An 18,456-nucleotide genomic window follows, 5' to 3' on the forward strand; every position below is an offset into this window, starting at 1 on the left:
CCGCTCCCTGGCGGCCCTGTACCGGCGGCTAGACTGCGCATGTGTGTCAGTGGCGTTAGCGGCGGACCAGGCTGGCAGTTCCTTCCTCGGAAGGAGAGATTCCTCTGCCATGGAGTCCTACGATGTGATCGCCAACCAGCCTGTCGTGATCGACAACGTGAGTTGCATCCCCCTAGCGGGGCTTATGCTCTCCTCCCCGAAGGGATCGCTTCCCGTGTTTCAGTCTGGGCCGCCGGCTCTTTGTCACTGGCCCGGCCTGTCAGGCGGGTTCAGCCGCCGCCGCCTCCGTCCTCCACCGACCCGTAGTCCGCAGACAGGGCGGCCAGCCGGCCAGCAACCATAGGATGGAGAACCTTGGGATGGATAAAGGGAAGGGTTGTAGTCCAGGCAGGGTCCTTGGGCCCTTGGCTCGAGGGGCCTTAACCGCTCTGTGAGCGCCCGGCGCCCGCCCCTCCCCAGTTTCCGATAACTCTATTGGCTCCTCTGGTTCTCCATCTTGACCGATGACCCCGCCTCTGGGCCTTGCAGGATGAGGGCAGCCCTCTGCAGTGATTGGCTCGCGCCCCTGTCGTTCTTCCGAGCCGCCATAGTATTTCGCCACTCTAAGGGGCGGGGCGGTGCACGAGGGCTGTTGGGATTGGTTTCTGGGACTCCCAGTGGTGCGGCCTGACTGGCTAGGGCCCGCCTGCTGGTGGAGAAGGGCTAAGGTTCCTTAGATTCTGAGCCGGCCGGAAGGCTTGGCGGTGTACCTGGGTGGGGCCCGAGAGTCTGGTGCCAGAAATGGCCTTAGGATTTCACTTTTTTCTGTGATTATAAATTACAGAGGTAATAAAAGTCGAGAAGAAAGGAGAGTGACAAAGCAAGTAGGGAGGTACCTTCCTCTTCGGAACGCCTAGTTTCTGGGGGAAAAAATTACTAAACATAATATTTGCCAGGCGCTCTAGCGCTTACACGGGGGTTTCACATACATTCGAACTGGATCCTCACAAAAACCGGGTGAATAGTTGAGGCAGGAATTTTGAACCTCGTTTTACAAGTGTGAAAACTGAAGCGCGAAGAGGTAAAAGTGAGCCCAAGGTCGCACAGTGTAGGTGCCCTAAATCCGGTGCTTCATTATTCCTCTCGATAGTACCCCACGCAAATGCATCAGTAGTGACAAATGGAAAGAATCTAAATACAGCTCTTATTTTTGGCGGAAAGAGGCAGTTGTTAAAAAATGGATTTCTGTCTTCCACTCAAAGGTTTGGTCTCACGGAGATTGGTTGCTACCTTTCTAATCCCCTTCTAAGTCTCTAAGTCCCTCCATTGAGGAAAAACTGCCAATTCTGTCTTAAGCTGACTGTCAGATTTGCTCCGTTGATTCAGCCCTTGGGACCTTGCGCAGTTGCAAGGTCCTTTCATTTGCATCATCTCATTTAAGCTTCAACACTGATGTGTAGATAGGACTTGAAATATGCAGAAAAGTGAGGCTTGGAGAGGTTAACTAACAGTATTCAAACCACCTAGTTTATGAATTAAGGAGCCAAGACTCAGATTGAGATTGGGTTCTAAATTCCTCACTTTTTCCAAGGAACGGTGCTTCTTTGGTTAGCTTTCCTTCTCTTCAGGAAGGAGGTTGAGCTCAGTGAGACATCTCATGTTGGGGAGCAATTTTTTTTTTTTTTTTTTTTTTTTGTCTGCTTCATTAGACTATTAAACCCTGGTGGGAAAAAAATGGTATTCCTTCGTTTTTCATTATTCTCTCTTTCTTCACCTCCCTCCCACATACAGTATCTAGGGCCTGACACCACTATGTGCACATCAGGTTTTTAATTTTACTGATGGGTGGGGGGGATAAATGACTGAATATCTCTACCACGGTAACAAAGATGTCCCTAAATAAAGGATTGTGAGGGGGTGGGGGGAGCCTAGTTAGTTACTGCACAGGGTTGAGTAGGACTCCTTGTTCTTGATGTTGATTTTCAGAGAGCACTATTTCTATCTTCAGCCAGTTTGTGTGTGCTTCATCTGCCTTTTTCTTAGTTTTAAAAAGGAAAAAAAAAAAAAGAAATTAGCAATCTCCTGTTTTCATCAGCAGTGCAGAAGGAGTAGTCTGTCCATCCCACCAGATCCTTTGCTTCTGGATTTGTCAGGCAGCAGTTCTATCTCCATGCGTTTTCTTTAATGTCACTTAAGCGAATGCTTCTTAGTTCCTTCTTTCTCTTTCTTGGTAGTGTATTTGAAATGCATCAAAGCAGTGGTGCATTTTCAGTTTTAAGACTTAAGGAATAGACTTGCTTTTTTCTGGGAAAACATTTCCTTTATTATGCCAACAATCCCACCAAAAGGTAAAATAGGAGAAACTTAAGTAATTTTCCCACTAGGATTTACTGAGCATCTGCCACAGTTTTAGATATGGGGCCTCAGGTAGTTCTTGCTGTTTGATATTTAGAGAGTTTTGTTTTGTTTTGTTTCAAAGTGAAAGATGGATAGGAAAAATCATTTGAAATATTTGAGCCAACTTTATATTTTGAGAATGTGTCTCTAGCAGATTCAACAGCTCCATAGCTTACCATGCTGCCACAATTTTATTTCTGGACTAAAGAGAGTGTAATTAGGGCTTTCCTGGTGGTGCAGTGGTTAAGAATCCGCCTGCCAACGCAGGGGACACAGGTTCGAGCCCTGGTCTGCGAAGATCCCACATGCCACGGAGCAACTAAGCCCGTAGGCCACAACTACTGAGCCTGTGCTCTAGAGCCCATGAGCCACAGCTACTGAGCCTGCGTGCCACAACTACTGAAGCCCATGCGCCTAGAGCCCGTGCTCCGCAGCAAGAGAAGCCACCTCAATGAGAAGCCCGCGCACGCAACGAAGAGTAGCCCCTGCTCGCTGCAACTAGAGAAAGCCCACATGCAGCAACAAAGACCCGATGCAGCCAAAAATAAAATAAATTTATTTTAAAAATAAATAAATAGGGCTTCCCTGGTGGCGCAGTGGTTGAGAATCTGCCTGCCAATGCATGGGACACGGGTTCGAGCCCTGGTCTGGGAAGATCCCACATGCCGCGGAGCAACTAGGCCCGTGAGCCACAACTGCTGAGCCTGCGCGTCTGGAGCCTGTGCTTCGCAACAGGAGAGGCCGCGATGATGAGAGGCCCGCGCACCGTGATGAGGAGTGGCCCCCACTTGCCACAACTGGAGAGAGCCCTCGCACAGAAGCGAGGACCCAACACAGACATAAATAAAAAAAATAAAATAAAATAAAATAAAATAAAATAAAATAAAATAAAATAAAATAAAAAAATTAAAAAAATTTAAAAAAAATAAATAAATAAATAAAGAGAGTGTAATTAAAAGAAAGGAGAGCAAAGAAAGCAGGGAAAAGAGAACAGCCCCATTATCAGTTCACAGCCTTTCCCAGTCTTAAGACAATTGTTGACCACCCCTTTCATCCAATTCTGGCACCAAACCAATTCATCAGAATTTAATGAGGAAAATGGAGGGGTGTGTGTGTGTGTGTGCACGCTTTAATGACAATGACAACAATAAAGTGATTGGCATTTTAAAAAACATAAGTCATGGGACTTCCCTGGTGGCACGGTGGTTAAGAATCCACCTGCCAATGCAGGAGACATGGATTCGAGCCCTGGTCTGGGAGAATCCCACTTGCTGCGGAGCAACTAAGCCTGTGCGTGACAACTACTGAGCCTGTGCTCTAGAGCCCACGAGCCACAGCTACTGAGCCTGCGTGCCACAACTACTGAAGCCCGCGTGCCTAGAGCCCGTGCTCTGTAACAAGAGAAGCCATGACAATGAGAAGCCCGCACACCGCAATGAAGAGTAGCCCCCGCTCGCCACAACTAGAGAAAGCCCGCACACAGCAACGAAGACTCAATGCAGCCATAAATAAATAAACAAACAAACAAACATAAGTCATTCTTCCCAAAGGCATATCATAGATAGTAATACAAGAAAGAGGAGAGCAGCTCCCAGGCCACATTCTGAGGACCACAACACTTTGATTAGAATACTACATTTATTCTGAAGCTCAAATCTTTGTGAAGATATCGAAGGTTAAGTTCTTTCCTAAAATGGATGAACATTCTGGTCAATTTTAAGATTGTCTTCGTGACCATACTGTGTGGGCCTAAATGCAAGAACAATACCAGATCTTTACAAGTTTTTCAAGCTAAGAATTTAACTGTTTGGGGGGAATGTTATGCTGCTTCAGCCCCCTTTTTGAAAAGTGGGAAAATTTAAACACACAGAAAAGTTCAGAGAAGTATATAACAAGCACCCATGTAGCATGTGTCTTCCACCCAGATTTAATAAATGTTATTTGCCATATTTGCTTCATATTTTTTTAGGAAATAAAACGTTAGAGATATAATTGAAGCCTCTTTGTACCCATCTACAATCCCATCCTTTCTTTCTGGTCCAGACATAACCCCAGAAGCAAACCATCATCGTAAAATTGATGTGCTCCTTTCCATCCATGATTTTATGGACACATGTATTTTATAATGTGTGTGTGCATAGTATTTATGTTTTGAATTTTTACTTAAGTGTTATCATCTTATTTGCCAGCTCTCCTTATTATAGAAAATTTCAAATATAAACAAAAGGAGGGGGAATAGTATAACAAACATGCACGTATCCATCACCTAGCTGAAATGGTTATCAACTCTTGGCCAATCTACATTCCCACCCACTTCCCTCTTCCACACTCTTTTATTTTATCATTTATTTATTTTTTTATTTTTTACTTATTTGGTTGCACCAGTTCTTAGTTGTGGCAGGCGGGTTCCTTAGTTGTGGCATGCATTTGGGATCTAGTTCCCTGACAAGGGATCGAAGCCTGGCCCCCTGCAATGGGAGTGCAGAGTCTTATCCACTGTGCCACCAGGGAAGTCCCCACACTCTTTTAAAAACGTAACCAATATACTATTATCAAACCTAATAAAATTAATAATAATTCCTTAATATCATCAAATATCTAGTCAATGTTCAAATTTCACTAATTGTCTCATTTTTTTTTAACAATTTGTCATCAGCTCTTTTTATTTTTTTAACATCTTTATCGGAGTATAATTGCTTTACAATGGTGTGTTAGTTTCTGCTTTATAACAAAGTGAGTCAGCAATACATATACATATATCCCCATATCTCCTCCCTCTTGCGTCTCCCTCCCAACCTCCCTATCCCACCCCTCTAGGTGGTCACAAAGCACTGAGCTGATCTCCCTGTGCTATGCGGCTGCTTCCCACTAGCTATCTATTTTACATTTGGTAGTATATATAAGTCCATGCCACTCTCTCACTTTGTCCCAGCTTACCCTTCCCCCTCCCCGTGTCCTCAAGTCCATTCTCTACATCTGCGTCTTTATTCCTGTCCTGCCCCTAGGTTCTTCAGAACCATTTTTTTTTAGATTCCATATATATGTGTTAGCATACGGTATTTGTTTTTCTCTTTCTGACTTACTTCACTCTGTATGGCAGACTCTAGGTCCATCCACCTCACTACAAATAATTCAATTTCGTTTCTTTTTATGGCTGAGTAATATTCCATTGTATATATGTGCCACATCTTCTTTATCCATTCATCTGTTGATTGTCATCAGCTCTTAAGATCTGCTGATTAACTTAAGTTTAAGGGACACTAGAATTAGCTGAGGAAATGAAGTCAACATATTTATGTAACACCGTCACTTGTGGTGTGACTTTCAGGCTGTTGGTTATACAACTGCAGCAAGAATCCATCCATAGTTTGACGGAGAGAGTGAAGAGGAGGTGGCTTGCAGAGATAATCTCACTATTCAATTATGTGTATTTTGAGAGCCATGGATGTGCTTCACATCAAGCTAGAAAGCATGTCTAGAATAGGGGTCTCGAACTCAATGCCTGCGGAGGCCAAGCAGATACATTGGAAAGGTCGGGGGAGCCGGGGGGAGAAGGTAGCCTTAACGACAGTGTGAGGAATCTGGAAGGTGCATTGGGCACACCTGACCAAAGGGCCAGCTGCTTCTCATTTCCAGCCAGTTGTCCCCATGTAGGAATGCAGGCCCAGTGTTGCCATGTCTTCTGATTTTTCAAGAGAAATCAGAAGTATTAAATTTCATGTGCAATCTCTAACTTTTTAACTGTTAGAAGTTAATGTAAAAGTAGTTTGTGGTCTATGGAGACAGAAAGTAGATTAGTAGTTGCCTAGGGCTGGGGGTTGGTGGTGGTAAGGATAGAGAGTGGCTGCTAATGGATACAGCGTTTCTTTGGGGGATGATGAAAAAGTTTTAAAATTAGATTGTGGTGAATGATTGTACACTCTGTGACTATACTAAGAACCACTGAATTACACACCTTAAATGGGTAAATTGTACGGCATGTGAATTTTATCTCAATAAAGTTGTTTTTAAAAAACTACCTTGTGGGGGACTTCCCTGGTGGCGCAGTGGTTAAGAATCCGCCTGCCAATGCAGGGGACACAGGTTCGAGCCCTAGTCCGGGAAGATCCCACATGCCGCGGAGCAACTAAGCCCGTGTGCCACAACTACTGAGCCTGCGCTCTAGAACCCAAGAGCCACAACTACTGAAGCCCGCGCGCCTAGAGCCCATGCTCCTCAACAAGAGAAGTCACCTCAATGAGAAGCCCACGCACCATAACAAAGAATAGCCGCAACTAGAGAAAACCCACGTGCACCAACAAAGACCCAACGCAGCCAAAAATAAATTAATTAATTAAGTTAAAAAAAAAAAAAAACTACTTTGTGGGCCAAACAAAATATGTCTTTGGGCCAAAATGGGCCACCAGTATCCTAGAATCTGAGGCTCCACCTCTCAGCATCCTCTTCCCACTTGTAAAATGTCAGACAGCTAGCCTCCTTCCCAGCATGTCAAGAATAATCAGTGCTTAGGATAAGGTTGCCCAAGCCACAAGGCCTATAGCCAGCAGGTACTGGGAGAGCCTTGCTGAAGGATTTGCTATTCGTTTGCCTGCATCAGAAGGAGAATTGTCAGTGGTGGCTGGCAGCAGACTCGAGTCCCCAAAATCAAATGTTTAATGAGACTACTTTTTCAAGTAGCTTCTAAAAGGCATTTGTTTACTTGGCATTTGTTTGCCAGAGTGAATAACAGAGTGGCAGCTCATTTGCCAGGTATTCAGTTCCTAGTTACAAATACTGTTAAAGAAATTGACATGACCCTGAAGAAATTGACATGCCCCTTTTTTTTTTAATTTTTTATTTATTTATTTATTTATTTATTTATTTATTTATTTTTGGCTGTGCTGGGTCTTCGGTTCGTGCGAGGGCTTTCTCCAGTTGCGGCAAGTGGGGGCCACTCTTCATCGCGGTGCCGGGCCTCTCACTATCGCGGCCTCTCTTGTTGGGGAGCACAGGCTCCAGAAGCGCAGGCTCAGCAGCCGTGGCTCACGGGCCCAGCCGCTCCGCGGCATGTGGGATCCTCCCAGACCAGGGCTCGAACCCGTGTCTCCTGCATTAGCAGGCAGATTCTCAACCACTGCGCCACCAGGGAAGCCCTGACATGCCCCTTTTATATGCTCTTATGGTATGGCTTGCGCAGAGTAGAGGCAACTCAGCCGGCTCCCCCATCCCCACCCATTCTTCACCCATTCTTCAGCTGGCCTGCCAGGCAGCTCGTGGAACTGCAGGGACAAGCTGGGTCTGGTTCCACCAGACCCAGCTTCATTCCCAACACTGCCTTTGCCTTCCCTGTACCACCTCTGCCTGGGGCTTCTGGCATTCCAGCTGCTCATTCAGGTTCCATACTTCAGGCTTCATCAGCTCAATCATTTGAGCTTGGTTTTCATTTTAGTCAGCCAGCGTCTATTCAAGTACCTTGCACATGTGAGATACTGCTGATATACAGAGTCTCTGACTTCAAGGAGTTTGCGCTGAAAAGAGACAAAAGTGGAAACAATAAATCCGAATAGAAAGCAGAATGAGGGGACTTCCCTGGCGGCCCAGTGGTTAAAACTTCGCCTTCCAGGGACTTCCCTGGTGGCGCAGTGGTTGAGAATCTGCCTGCCAATGCAGGGGACACTGGTTCGAGCCCTGGTCCGGGAGGATCCCACATGCCGCGGAGCAACTAAGCCCGTGTGCCACAACTACTGAGCCCGTGAGCCACAACTACTGAAGCCCACGTGCCTGGAGCCCGTGCTCCGCAACAAGAGAAGCCACCGCTCACAGCAACTAGAGAAAGCCCGTGTGCAGCAACAAAGACCCAATGCAGCAAAAATAATAATAATAATAATAAATAAATAAATTTATAAAAAAAAAAAAACTTCGCCTTCCAATGCAGGGGGTGCGGGTTCGATCCCTGGTCGGGGAGCTAAGAGCCCACATGCCTCACGGCCAAAAAAAAAACAAAACATAAAACAGAAGCAATATTGTAACAAATTCAATAAAGACTTTAAAAAAATGGTCCACATCAAAAGTATATATATGTTTTTTTTAAAAAAAGCAGAATGAAATTTATGCTACCTAGTAAAACAGGTAATGGTGATTTGGGGAGATAATAGGAAGAGGATAATTAATTCCAACTGGGGATTATTCTTCAGGAGCAAGGTGGTGGTATTTGAACTGGGCCTGTTATACTCTTGCTGGGAAGGATGGAGACAAAGAAAAGAACCTAACATCTTAATCTGCCTTGTCACTCAGCCTCCAGTCCTTTTGCTAGTAAACTCAAACTCAAATATCCAGGAAAGTCATCTCTTAAAAATATCTAGGAACTTTCCTGGCGATCCAGTTGTTAACACTGCGCTTCTACTGTGGGAGGCACAGGTTCAATCCCTCGTCAGGGAACTAAGATCCCGTATGCCACGTGGTACAGCCAAAAAAAAAAAAAAATTTCTAGAGTCTGAAGCACAGACTCTAGATTACTTTTCTTGTTTTCAACCTCTACCAGGAGATCCAGTTAGTCTGCTGGCATCACCACACCCAGATGAAGGCAATAGGCAATTATTGGAAGCTTGAGCTCACAAGTTCCCAGAGTTCTCTTGTACAGTGTTCTTCTCACTAGCTGTGCTGCTGTCCCAGAGCCCTTAGGTTTGCAGTGAGATAGTCTTTTCCTCCTTCCCGGTCTTTGAGCTCAGTTTACAGCTGCACCTTTTCCAGGCTCCTTGCTGTTCTGCCCAGGCCAATGAGTTTGCACATTGTCTCCTGTTTTTTCTGTTGGCAGAGGTTCCTGCTGTCTTAGAGAACTGGCTTGCCCTGCTCTCCTCCCATACTGCTTTCCCTGTCCTTCAACCACTTCTTACCTCCTCCCTCTGTCTTGCTACGATCAGGCACCAGGATGACCCATCTCACCCCACCCCACCCCCTGCCCTTCTCCTATAGAAGAGCAGACTGGAGAGGGTGTGGAGAAAAGGGAACACTCTTGCACTGTTGGTGGGAATGTAAATTGATACAGCCACTATGGAGAACAGTATGGCGGTTCCTTAAGAAACTAAAAATAGAACTACCATACGACCCAGCAATCCCACTACTGGGCATATACCCTGAGAAAACCATAATTCAGAAAGAGTCATGTACCAAAATGTTCATTGCAGCTCTATTTACAATAGCCAGGACATGGAAGCAACCTAAGTGTCCATCAACAGATGAGTGGATAAAGAAGATGTGACACATATATACAATGGAATATTACTCAGCCATAAAAAGAAACGAAATTGAGTTATTTGTAGTGAGATGGATGGACCTAGAGTCTGTCATACAGAGTGAAGTAAGTCAGAAAGAGAAAAACAAATACCGTATGCTAACACATATATATGGAATCTAAGGAAAAAAAAAAAAAAAGGTCATGAAGAACCTAGGGGCAAGACGGGAATAAAGACACAGACCTACTAGAGAATGGACTTGAGGATATGGGGAGGGGGAAGGGTAAGCTGTGACAAAGTGAGAGAGTGGCATGGACATATATACACTACCAAATGTAAAATAGATAGCTAGTGGGAAGCAGCCGCATAGCACAGGGAGATCAGCTCGGTGCTTTGTGACTACCTAGAGGGGTGGGATAGGGAGGGTGGGAGGGAGGGAGACACAAGAGGGAGGAGAGATGGGAACATATGTATATGTATAACTGATTCACTTTGTTATAAAGCAGAAACTAACACACCATTGTAAAGCAATTATACTCCAATAAAGATGTTAAAAAAATAAAAATATAAAAAAAAAAAAGAAATAAGAGACAGAGAGGGATCCAGGGCTGTTGCCAGGAAGCCTTTGGTACCAAGGTAACCTTGGCTAGTTAGCTCTCCTGATGTATTTACTGCTTGCTGTGTAGGTCCTGGAAATATCAATATTACACTCGCCCCAGGAGAAGTGGTCAACATGCAGCAGGAAAAGGCTTGCCCTAATTACACTTGCAGCTGCAAACTGTGTTGGGGGGTGGAAGGACGAGGGTATCAGGTGTGGTGGTAGAAGAATTAAGAAGGAAGAAAACAGGGTGAATCTCAAGCAGTATCAGGCCTCGACATCTGTCCTGCGTGGAGTTGATGTCCAGAGTCAATGTTTACTTTGGCTGGGCCCGGGTGGTACCAGAGATGATGGTGGGAGACATCAGATTCTTCTCAGACAGTGCTTTAGGGCTTTCTTGCTCTTTACCTCAAGAGACCAACAAGTAAAGCAAAGCATAGTGAAAAAACAAAACAACAACCACAAACCCCCCACAAAGCATAGTGGTCTGCCCCTGTAGTCAGAACCAGACAACATGTGTCATATTGGAGTTAACTTCAAGTATGGCAGCGCTCGTGGTGGTGTCTGTCATAGAGGCCTTGGAGGGCAGGGATAGTTTGGGTCTGAGCTGGGAAAGTAGGTTAGAAGCGTTCCGTGGTGGTATAACAGAATCGTGCGCTCTTCCCACCTTGGTTATGTTCCTAAACTTGGCTGCTTTGGTGCTTCTAGTCACTTTCCTCTTCTCTCCTCAAGAGTTCTTTTATTTTTCCCCTTTATTAATATTAATTTCCCTTTTTAATTCCGAAAGTAAAACATGTTCAATATAGAAAAGTCAAAGAATACATAAAAATCAAATAATATTCAGAGTATGCAATAGAAATGCCCCTCACCATCCCCAGCCCCACTGCCCTCCCTTTGGTGTGCGTTCACTGTTCAGATTCTCATACAAGTGGTTATAGTATACATAAGTATAAGGTCCCTCTCTTTTTAAAGTAAAGATGGAACCATATTATACATACTGTGTGATATATATCTCCTCTTGTTTTTGTGATATTGTGACTTCTCTTTCTCTCTCTCCTCAGGGATCCGGTGTGATTAAAGCTGGTTTTGCTGGTGATCAGATCCCCAAATACTGCTTTCCAAACTAGTAAGTCATTCTGTAGCTTAGTCAGAAGCTTGGGAGGCTTGTCAGCTTTATTATGGTGTCAGCCCTCCATCTTTTAGGGAGAAAGGATCTCTCATTTGGGTCAGCCTTGGTACTCAGAACAACAAGCAAGGGACAGGAGCTGGCTTTTGGAGTAAGCAGACAGTTGCCTGCAGGGTACAATCCGAGAGGTGAATTTTTTTTTATTTGATTTTATCTGATGCCAAAAATGTTATCATTGGTGACTCATTGCTTTGGATGACAGTCTCTTCATGGAACCCTCTTCTTAAAATTCTCCTATCACCCAGGATGGGGTTTAACATTAACCCATACCTACCGTCCTAGTGAGAATGAGTTTTTGGGGTTTTTTAAATAAATTTATTTATTTTTATTTTTGGCTGCATTGGGTCTTCGTTGCTGCGCGCGGGCTTTCTCTAGTTGCAGCGCGAGGGCTTCTCATTGCAGTGGCTTCTCTTGTTGTGGAGCACAGGCTCTAAGCGCGCGGGCTTCAGTAGTTGTGGCACGCGGGCTCTAGAGCGCAGGCTCAGTAGTTGTGGTACACGGGCTTAGTTGGGGCTTAGTTGCTCCACAGCATGTGGGATCTTCCCGGACCAGGGCTTGAACCCGTGTCCCCTGTATTGGCAGGCAGGTTCTTAACCATCGCGCCCCCAGGGAAGCCCAAGAATGAGTTTTTTTCTCAGCACTTTCTTCCTAAGGCAGAGAGATTGCAGGCAGGAAAAGGGCACGGGTGCCTGGGAAAGGGGCTCAAAGCAGCAGAAAAAGGAAGAAAGGCCATCTGTCAGTTACAACATCACAGTTTTCCTTAATAGGAGGCCTGGGCAGGAGGCTAAGGAGACAAAAACTTTTTGAGTTAATCGATCTAAATGAATTCTTGTTTCCCTGTCTCTCTTGATCTGCATATATACTGTGGAAAAAGAAGAACTAGAGGTATTGAATCCTCCAGAATTTGTTTTAATAACTTATAAAATAATATAAATATAATAAATATATGAAATACAAATGACTTAAAATAATAAATACAAAAAAATAAAATAATACATGTTTATTATAGAAATTGTGGGAAGTGCAGAAAAGTAGAAAGAAGAAAATCAAAATCAACTATAATCTCATTCCTCAACAATAATCACAGTAGAATTGAGTATATTTCTTCCCATCCAAGTACGTGCATCAGTACATCCTCCCCGTGTTCTGTCATGTGTTGTGTCATGAAATGAAAAGTGATGGACCTCCCCGCTCTCTTTTGTAGTGTGGGCAGACCCAAGCACGTTCGTGTCATGGCAGGTGCCCTCGAAGGCGACATCTTCATTGGCCCCAAAGCGGAGGTAATCCCCCGTCCTACTGAAGAAACCTCAAGCCAGCAGGGGACCTTCATTATTCCCCACTCGGGCAGTGTCCCACAGTGGGACATGGCCATGAGTAAAAGGAGCAATTTCCTCTTGAACTTTCCCCTTTCACTCTCTCATTCTAGAGAGAGTAAACCTAGTTGGTTTCTTTCTCCCAGGAAGAGCCTCTGGTTTTGGAGAAAATATATCTGGAACCCCACTTTGGGAAATAGAGACCAGTCTAGAAAAGAGGGCTTTCGCCTTCCTTCTGTACTCTGTCACTACATTGCTAATGATTAAGTTGACTGGCTTCGTTGTTTTTTTGGCAGAAGTGATTAGGGGGAGATTCTAGCTGGGATACCCTGGGGATAAGTTAATTAGCACAGTTTGGCAGAGCCCTCAGGCAGCTTCTAGAAGCAGAACAACAGAATCATTGTTGCCAACCTTGGTTGCAAATGCCAGGAGATTGTGTCCTGAAACCAGGCAATGAGGAGGGTGCCACCCAGCGGCCCACGGAAATGCAGAAGCCCTCTGCTTTGCCAGCTGATTGGGCACCGAGTACAGTCCGCAGCATACAGCTTAGAGACTTGGAGGCTGGGTGGCCCGCCCTTAGCTGTGGTTGAGGACTGCAGGCCCTGGAAGAGCAGGGCCCACCTGGCAGCCCTGCTGAGAGGCTGGCTGCTGCTGTAAGTGCTGCTCTCTGCCCCCAGGAGCACCGAGGACTGCTCTCCATCCGCTACCCTATGGAGCACGGCATCGTCAAGGACTGGAACGACATGGAGCGCATCTGGCAATACGTCTATTCTAAGGACCAGCTGCAGACTTTCTCAGAGGAGGTGAGGGTCCTATGTTCAGGTGCCCCTGCGGGGTGTGCAGAGCAGGCAGAGCCCCTACCTCAGAGATAAGGCGGATGACGATGATAACTGCCACGAGCGTTTTGAGTCTTATGTTCTAGGCACCAGGCCATGTGCTTTCCAGACATGTTTGCATTTAATCTTCACAGCATTCCTATGAGATACAGGTAGTATTATCTCCATATTATAAACAAGGGAACAGAAGGTCAGAGAAGCCAGGTGGTGTTTTTAAGATCACCCAGTGAACAGAGTAGTAGAGCTGGGATTCAAACCCACGTCTTTCAGACTTCAGAGCCTATATTCTTTACCTTCGAAGAAAGGAAGTCTCAACTCAGAAACACAAAAGGAAGGTGCATACTAAGCTTATCAGAATTTCCGGGGGAGGGATATGTTCCATTTTTTAAAAGTACAGTCAATATTGAAATTCAACTTTCTATTTTGAAAAAATTTTTTTAACTATTATTTTTATTGTAATAATTCCAAATTTAGAGTTTAGCAAAATCTTGACAGTTGGAGCTATACAGTAGGTACCAAGGACCTATATAAGAATCTTGGAAGACAAGGAGGGGAGTAGGGGATGAGGACAGAATGAGACTTTAAAGGGGGTGTGAATTTAGAAAGTTGAGAGACTGACTTGGGTGGGGATAGGTGACAAGCCCAGTTTGTCCTTTTTTGGAGAGAGGCTGACAAAGGTCGCCTGAGCTCTCCAACCAGCCACACAGTACTAATGAGGGGTGGGAATCTGACCTCGCCCTGATTGCTGTCTGGACATCTTTCACCAGCATCCTGTGCTCCTGACGGAGGCGCCTTTAAACCCGCGGAAAAACCGGGAACGAGCTGCTGAAGTTTTCTTCGAGACCTTCAATGTGCCAGCCCTTTTCATCTCCATGCAAGCTGTGCTCAGCCTGTGAGTAGCAGCTGGCTGGCTAGCCTGGCCCCTTATGGGGAAAGCAGTCCTTTGGCAGAATCGAGGCTGCCTCTCCTTTGGGTTGGTTCAGAGTCACCTGAGCATCTCTGCCAGGGAAGGTTGGATGGTGGGAAAGGGAGCACTGAGGCTGTCTCCCAGTCTCATAACTCCCTGCTGGTTTGGTGCCAGAGGCTCTCCACTCAGCCTGCTGGAAAGGCCATGTGCTGCAACAGCTCTCCCTGCAGGCCCCTGTAATGACTTCAGGTATTATTTCAGGGCCTACTTGTGCCGGGTGCTATGCAAGGCTGGTGATAGGGTCGTGATGAAAACACCTCTGTGTTCCCTGTTCTCACACCCCCATCATTCTGTCATGCTCCCAACCTGCCTCACACCAGGGTTAGGTATATTGCCGAGATCGTACACTGGTGACCTACAGACGACATGTGTTTGGCCCCATTAAAAAATTGTGAGCCAGCATTTAAAAATTAGGACATTTCCTATCAAAATCCAAATTTCTGGCTTCTCTGAAAAAATGGGAAGATCTGGTAATGCTGGGCCTGCATTCCTCTAGAACAAAAATCAGCTGGAGCTGAAATAAAATAGCAGCTGCACTTTAGATAGGGTTTGCAAACTTGACTTCACCACAGTCCTCTCCATTGCCTGTTGTCCTCCCAACACGAAGGCAGAATGTCAGTTGCTATTTATGAAACATTGTGGGTTTTTCCCCTCATATCACAGAAATATATGTCTGTACCCTTGTCCTTACCAAAAGAGAAAAAACTAAGGACAGACCTAGAGGGCCATGTGGGAAAAAGCTAGTTTTTTATGAAAGTGAAGATATTATTTTCTTTTACTCATTCACTTTTCCTGCCTGACCCCTGTAGGCATTTGAGTTTTTTCCTCTTGTCTAGAAAGTAAAAACTGTCCCTCAGGCTGGGTCCCTGAAGCAGTTGAAGGCCAGGCCATCTCCTGCGGTTAGAAGACCTGCTCTGCTGGGGGTTGGGGAAGGAGCTTGGAGAAGCTCAGCTCCTTTCCTTCAGACACTACAGGCTTGCTTGCTTCAGTGCTCAGGCTGCCTTCGTACTTAGTCCAGTCGAAGGCTTCTGGAGAAGGCAGGCCCCAGCTTTAGTTTAGCTGACATTGAACTCTAGCAAGAAGTGAGTTTCTTCCCAGAGTGAGGAGGCAGGGGTTGGTGATGGTTTGCCCCCTTTGCTTCAGTTATGCCACCGGCAGGACCACGGGTGTGGTGCTGGATTCTGGGGATGGCGTCACCCACGCCGTGCCCATTTACGAGGGCTTTGCCATGCCCCACTCAATCATGCGCATCGACATCGCTGGCCGGGACGTCTCTCGCTTCCTTCGCCTCTACCTGCGCAAGGAAGGCTATGATTTCCACTCATCCTCCGAGTTTGAGATTGTCAAGGCCATAAAAGAAGTAAGTGTTGGCCCCATGGGCCCAGGGCTGGGAGAGGGAGTGGGAACAGCAGCCAGGACCTCCGCGACCTGAAGCGAAGAGCGGCGAAGCTCCTGTCCTGGGGATCAGGCTCTGCCCTCCGCAGCCAGGCCTCCTGGCAGCTGTGTGATCTCCAGCTGGGTCCCCTGACCCTGACGGATTCACCTTCCAAAGTGCTGCCGTCTTGTGGTAGAAAGGGAGCTGCCTCTATTTCTTAAGCTGGGTGATGAGCACACCCATGCTCGTTTATTTAATGTTTTTTATACATTACGTACAAATTACGTACGTTCTTTTACATCCTTGAAGAAGTCAGAATACTTTTTTCTTTTTAGGTAAAATGAACCCTCCTGCCACCTATAGCTCTAGGTAACCTCGGAGCTGGGTAGGCGGTACCCAGAACCGTATGAGTAGTAGGAGAAAAACACCTGAGTCTGGACTAAAACTAGGGTGTGGTCTCAGACCCAAATCCAGAAAGCTGAGTTGCCACACTTGCCCACCAGGAAGGTGGAGCAGGTGAAAACGCATATGCTAAGAAGGGGCAGGGGGATTTCTGTCAGCCCTCACTGGGTGGCACTTAGGATATGCAGCTCTAACGACCTTTAGGGCAGTCACTGCAATGGGCAGATTTCTGCAGCAGCTCATCACTCCCGGGGACTTTGACTGGGTAGGCGCCAGGTTTCCTGCCTGCCTGACTTGTGCTTGGTTCTGCAGAGAGCCTGCTACCTATCCATAAACCCGCAGAAGGATGAAACACTAGAGACGGAGAAGGCACAGTACTACCTGCCCGACGGCAGCACCATTGAGGTAGGCGGCCGGACCTCTCCCCTCAGGCCCCCCAGGCCCCAAAAGCTCTGGGCCCAAACCAAACTTCCCATGGGCAGCCTGGAGTCCGGTCCTTCACACCGTCTGCCTGGAGCAGCACAGCTCTTGAGTTGCAGCATCTCCTGCAGAGCGAGGTGCCAGGGACTTTGCTTGTCCTTTGTGGAGGGGAGGAGGCACCAGAGGCATTTTCCTAGGTCGGAATGGGATTAGGAAGGGTGAGGTATAGTGCTGTCCTTAACCACTTAGGCACAGTGTAGGGTGAGTTCCATCTCCCTGGACCTCCATTGATAGGAAGAAATTTCCACAAATGAATGAATCCATCTATTAAGTCTCTGGCTGGCAAGTGCCAGAGCTAGGATTACACACAGGAGCTTCCTCTCTGTAGTTTCCCAGGAGCCCTGTTTGTTCCTTTTTGTTCCCAGGGGCCCTCTCTTTGTTCCTTGGGGCCCTTGACCTACAAGGTCTTGCCTGAGCGTGGCCTTCCTAGCCACCTGGTTACGAAGCCGTGGGCAGAGGGCCCTCTTCCATTCCCACCCCCAGAAGGACCTCAGCCCCCACCCCAGCCTGAGAAGCTTGCGGCCCCCCCACAGATTGGTCCTTCCCGATTCCGGGCACCTGAGCTGCTGTTCAGGCCGGACCTGATCGGCGAGGAGAGCGAGGGCATCCATGAAGTGCTGGTGTTCGCCATCCAGAAGTCTGACATGGACCTGCGGCGCACACTTTTCTCTAACATCGTCCTTTCGGGAGGCTCCACCCTGTTCAAAGGTTGGTCTTTGCTCTCAGCGCCCTTCCCCAGGAAGCTTCCACATGCTGCTGGGCCCAGACGCCCAGAGAATTGACGTGAGATTCTCCTTTCCTGCCCATTCAGGTTTTGGTGACAGGCTATTGAGTGAAGTGAAGAAACTGGCTCCGAAAGATGTGAAGATCAGGGTAGGAGCATGCTGGGGGCGGGGCCAGGGGCTGGGTGGAACTGAGCCTCCAAGGATCTGGAGGGCCATGTGGCGTGGCCTCCCCTCCTGCTCTGCCCAAGTTTTTCGGGCACCGCCAGATGGCTCCCAGCTTCTACTCTGCCCCTGAAGCCCGCCAGAGGGGAGGACCCATCTTCACTCTCCCTCTTCACAAAAGGGGGCAGTTCTGATACCCAGATGTGGCAGGGTGCTAGGCTGAGGGCCCCACATGTGGGCTTTCAGGGAAACTGTAACACTGACAGGAGACTGACTTTGGCTGCTCCCCTGTGGCACAGTCTAACATCTTAGTGACTGCTGAGGAGAGCTGGCCTGCCTGAGGAAGGAGGGATCCTGAATGGAGGAGTGTGGTTCCTGCCGTACAATCTGCTTCCCACCAGCCCCCGACAGAGCCAAATCTTGCCCCCAGATAGCCCCAGCTTCCCTGGGAGCCATAGATACTTAGGGATGCCGGGAACCTGTTTCTTCAGATGAGCACGCTGGCCACAGTACCCCACAGAGAGGCCACAGGGTCCAGCAGGGACATAACTTAAAGCCTGTTGTATGAAATATATCCACTGAAATGTATCCATGTGTCCACCGGCTCTCACTGGCGTTGAGAATTGGCCATGAAGGTGAGTACTGGCAGGGAAAGGGAGAGGGGAGGATGGACGTCTCAGATTCCTCTTTCCACCCACCCCTGCAGATATCTGCACCGCAAGAGAGACTGTATTCCACATGGATTGGGTGAGTAGCTCTTCTGGGCATAAGAGCGGAACAGGAAGCAAAGGCATTGATTACCCCTCACCACCCCCTCCCTTTTAA

The 18,456-nt window shown here is 47.0% G+C and overlaps 1 protein-coding gene across 1 annotated transcript in view; it reads left to right on the forward strand.

The window, feature by feature from the left end:
• Positions 1-18,456, forward strand: part of ACTR1A (actin related protein 1A) — a 20,347-nt gene continuing 1,891 nt past the window's right edge. Inside the window, exons 1-10 of the mRNA XM_028167747.2 lie at positions 1-157; positions 11,247-11,311; positions 12,576-12,651; positions 13,362-13,487; positions 14,288-14,412; positions 15,631-15,847; positions 16,577-16,669; positions 17,278-17,452; positions 17,556-17,617; positions 18,338-18,378. Coding sequence (XP_028023548.1) covers positions 110-157; positions 11,247-11,311; positions 12,576-12,651; positions 13,362-13,487; positions 14,288-14,412; positions 15,631-15,847; positions 16,577-16,669; positions 17,278-17,452; positions 17,556-17,617; positions 18,338-18,378 — 1,028 coding nt within the window. The 5' untranslated portion in view covers positions 1-109. The remainder of the gene's footprint in view (positions 158-11,246; positions 11,312-12,575; positions 12,652-13,361; positions 13,488-14,287; positions 14,413-15,630; positions 15,848-16,576; positions 16,670-17,277; positions 17,453-17,555; positions 17,618-18,337; positions 18,379-18,456) is intronic.

The sequence above is a fragment of the Balaenoptera acutorostrata genome, chromosome 16 (assembly GCF_949987535.1).
Source record: "Balaenoptera acutorostrata chromosome 16, mBalAcu1.1, whole genome shotgun sequence".
In the NCBI taxonomy this organism is placed as follows: Eukaryota; Metazoa; Chordata; class Mammalia; order Artiodactyla; family Balaenopteridae; genus Balaenoptera; species Balaenoptera acutorostrata.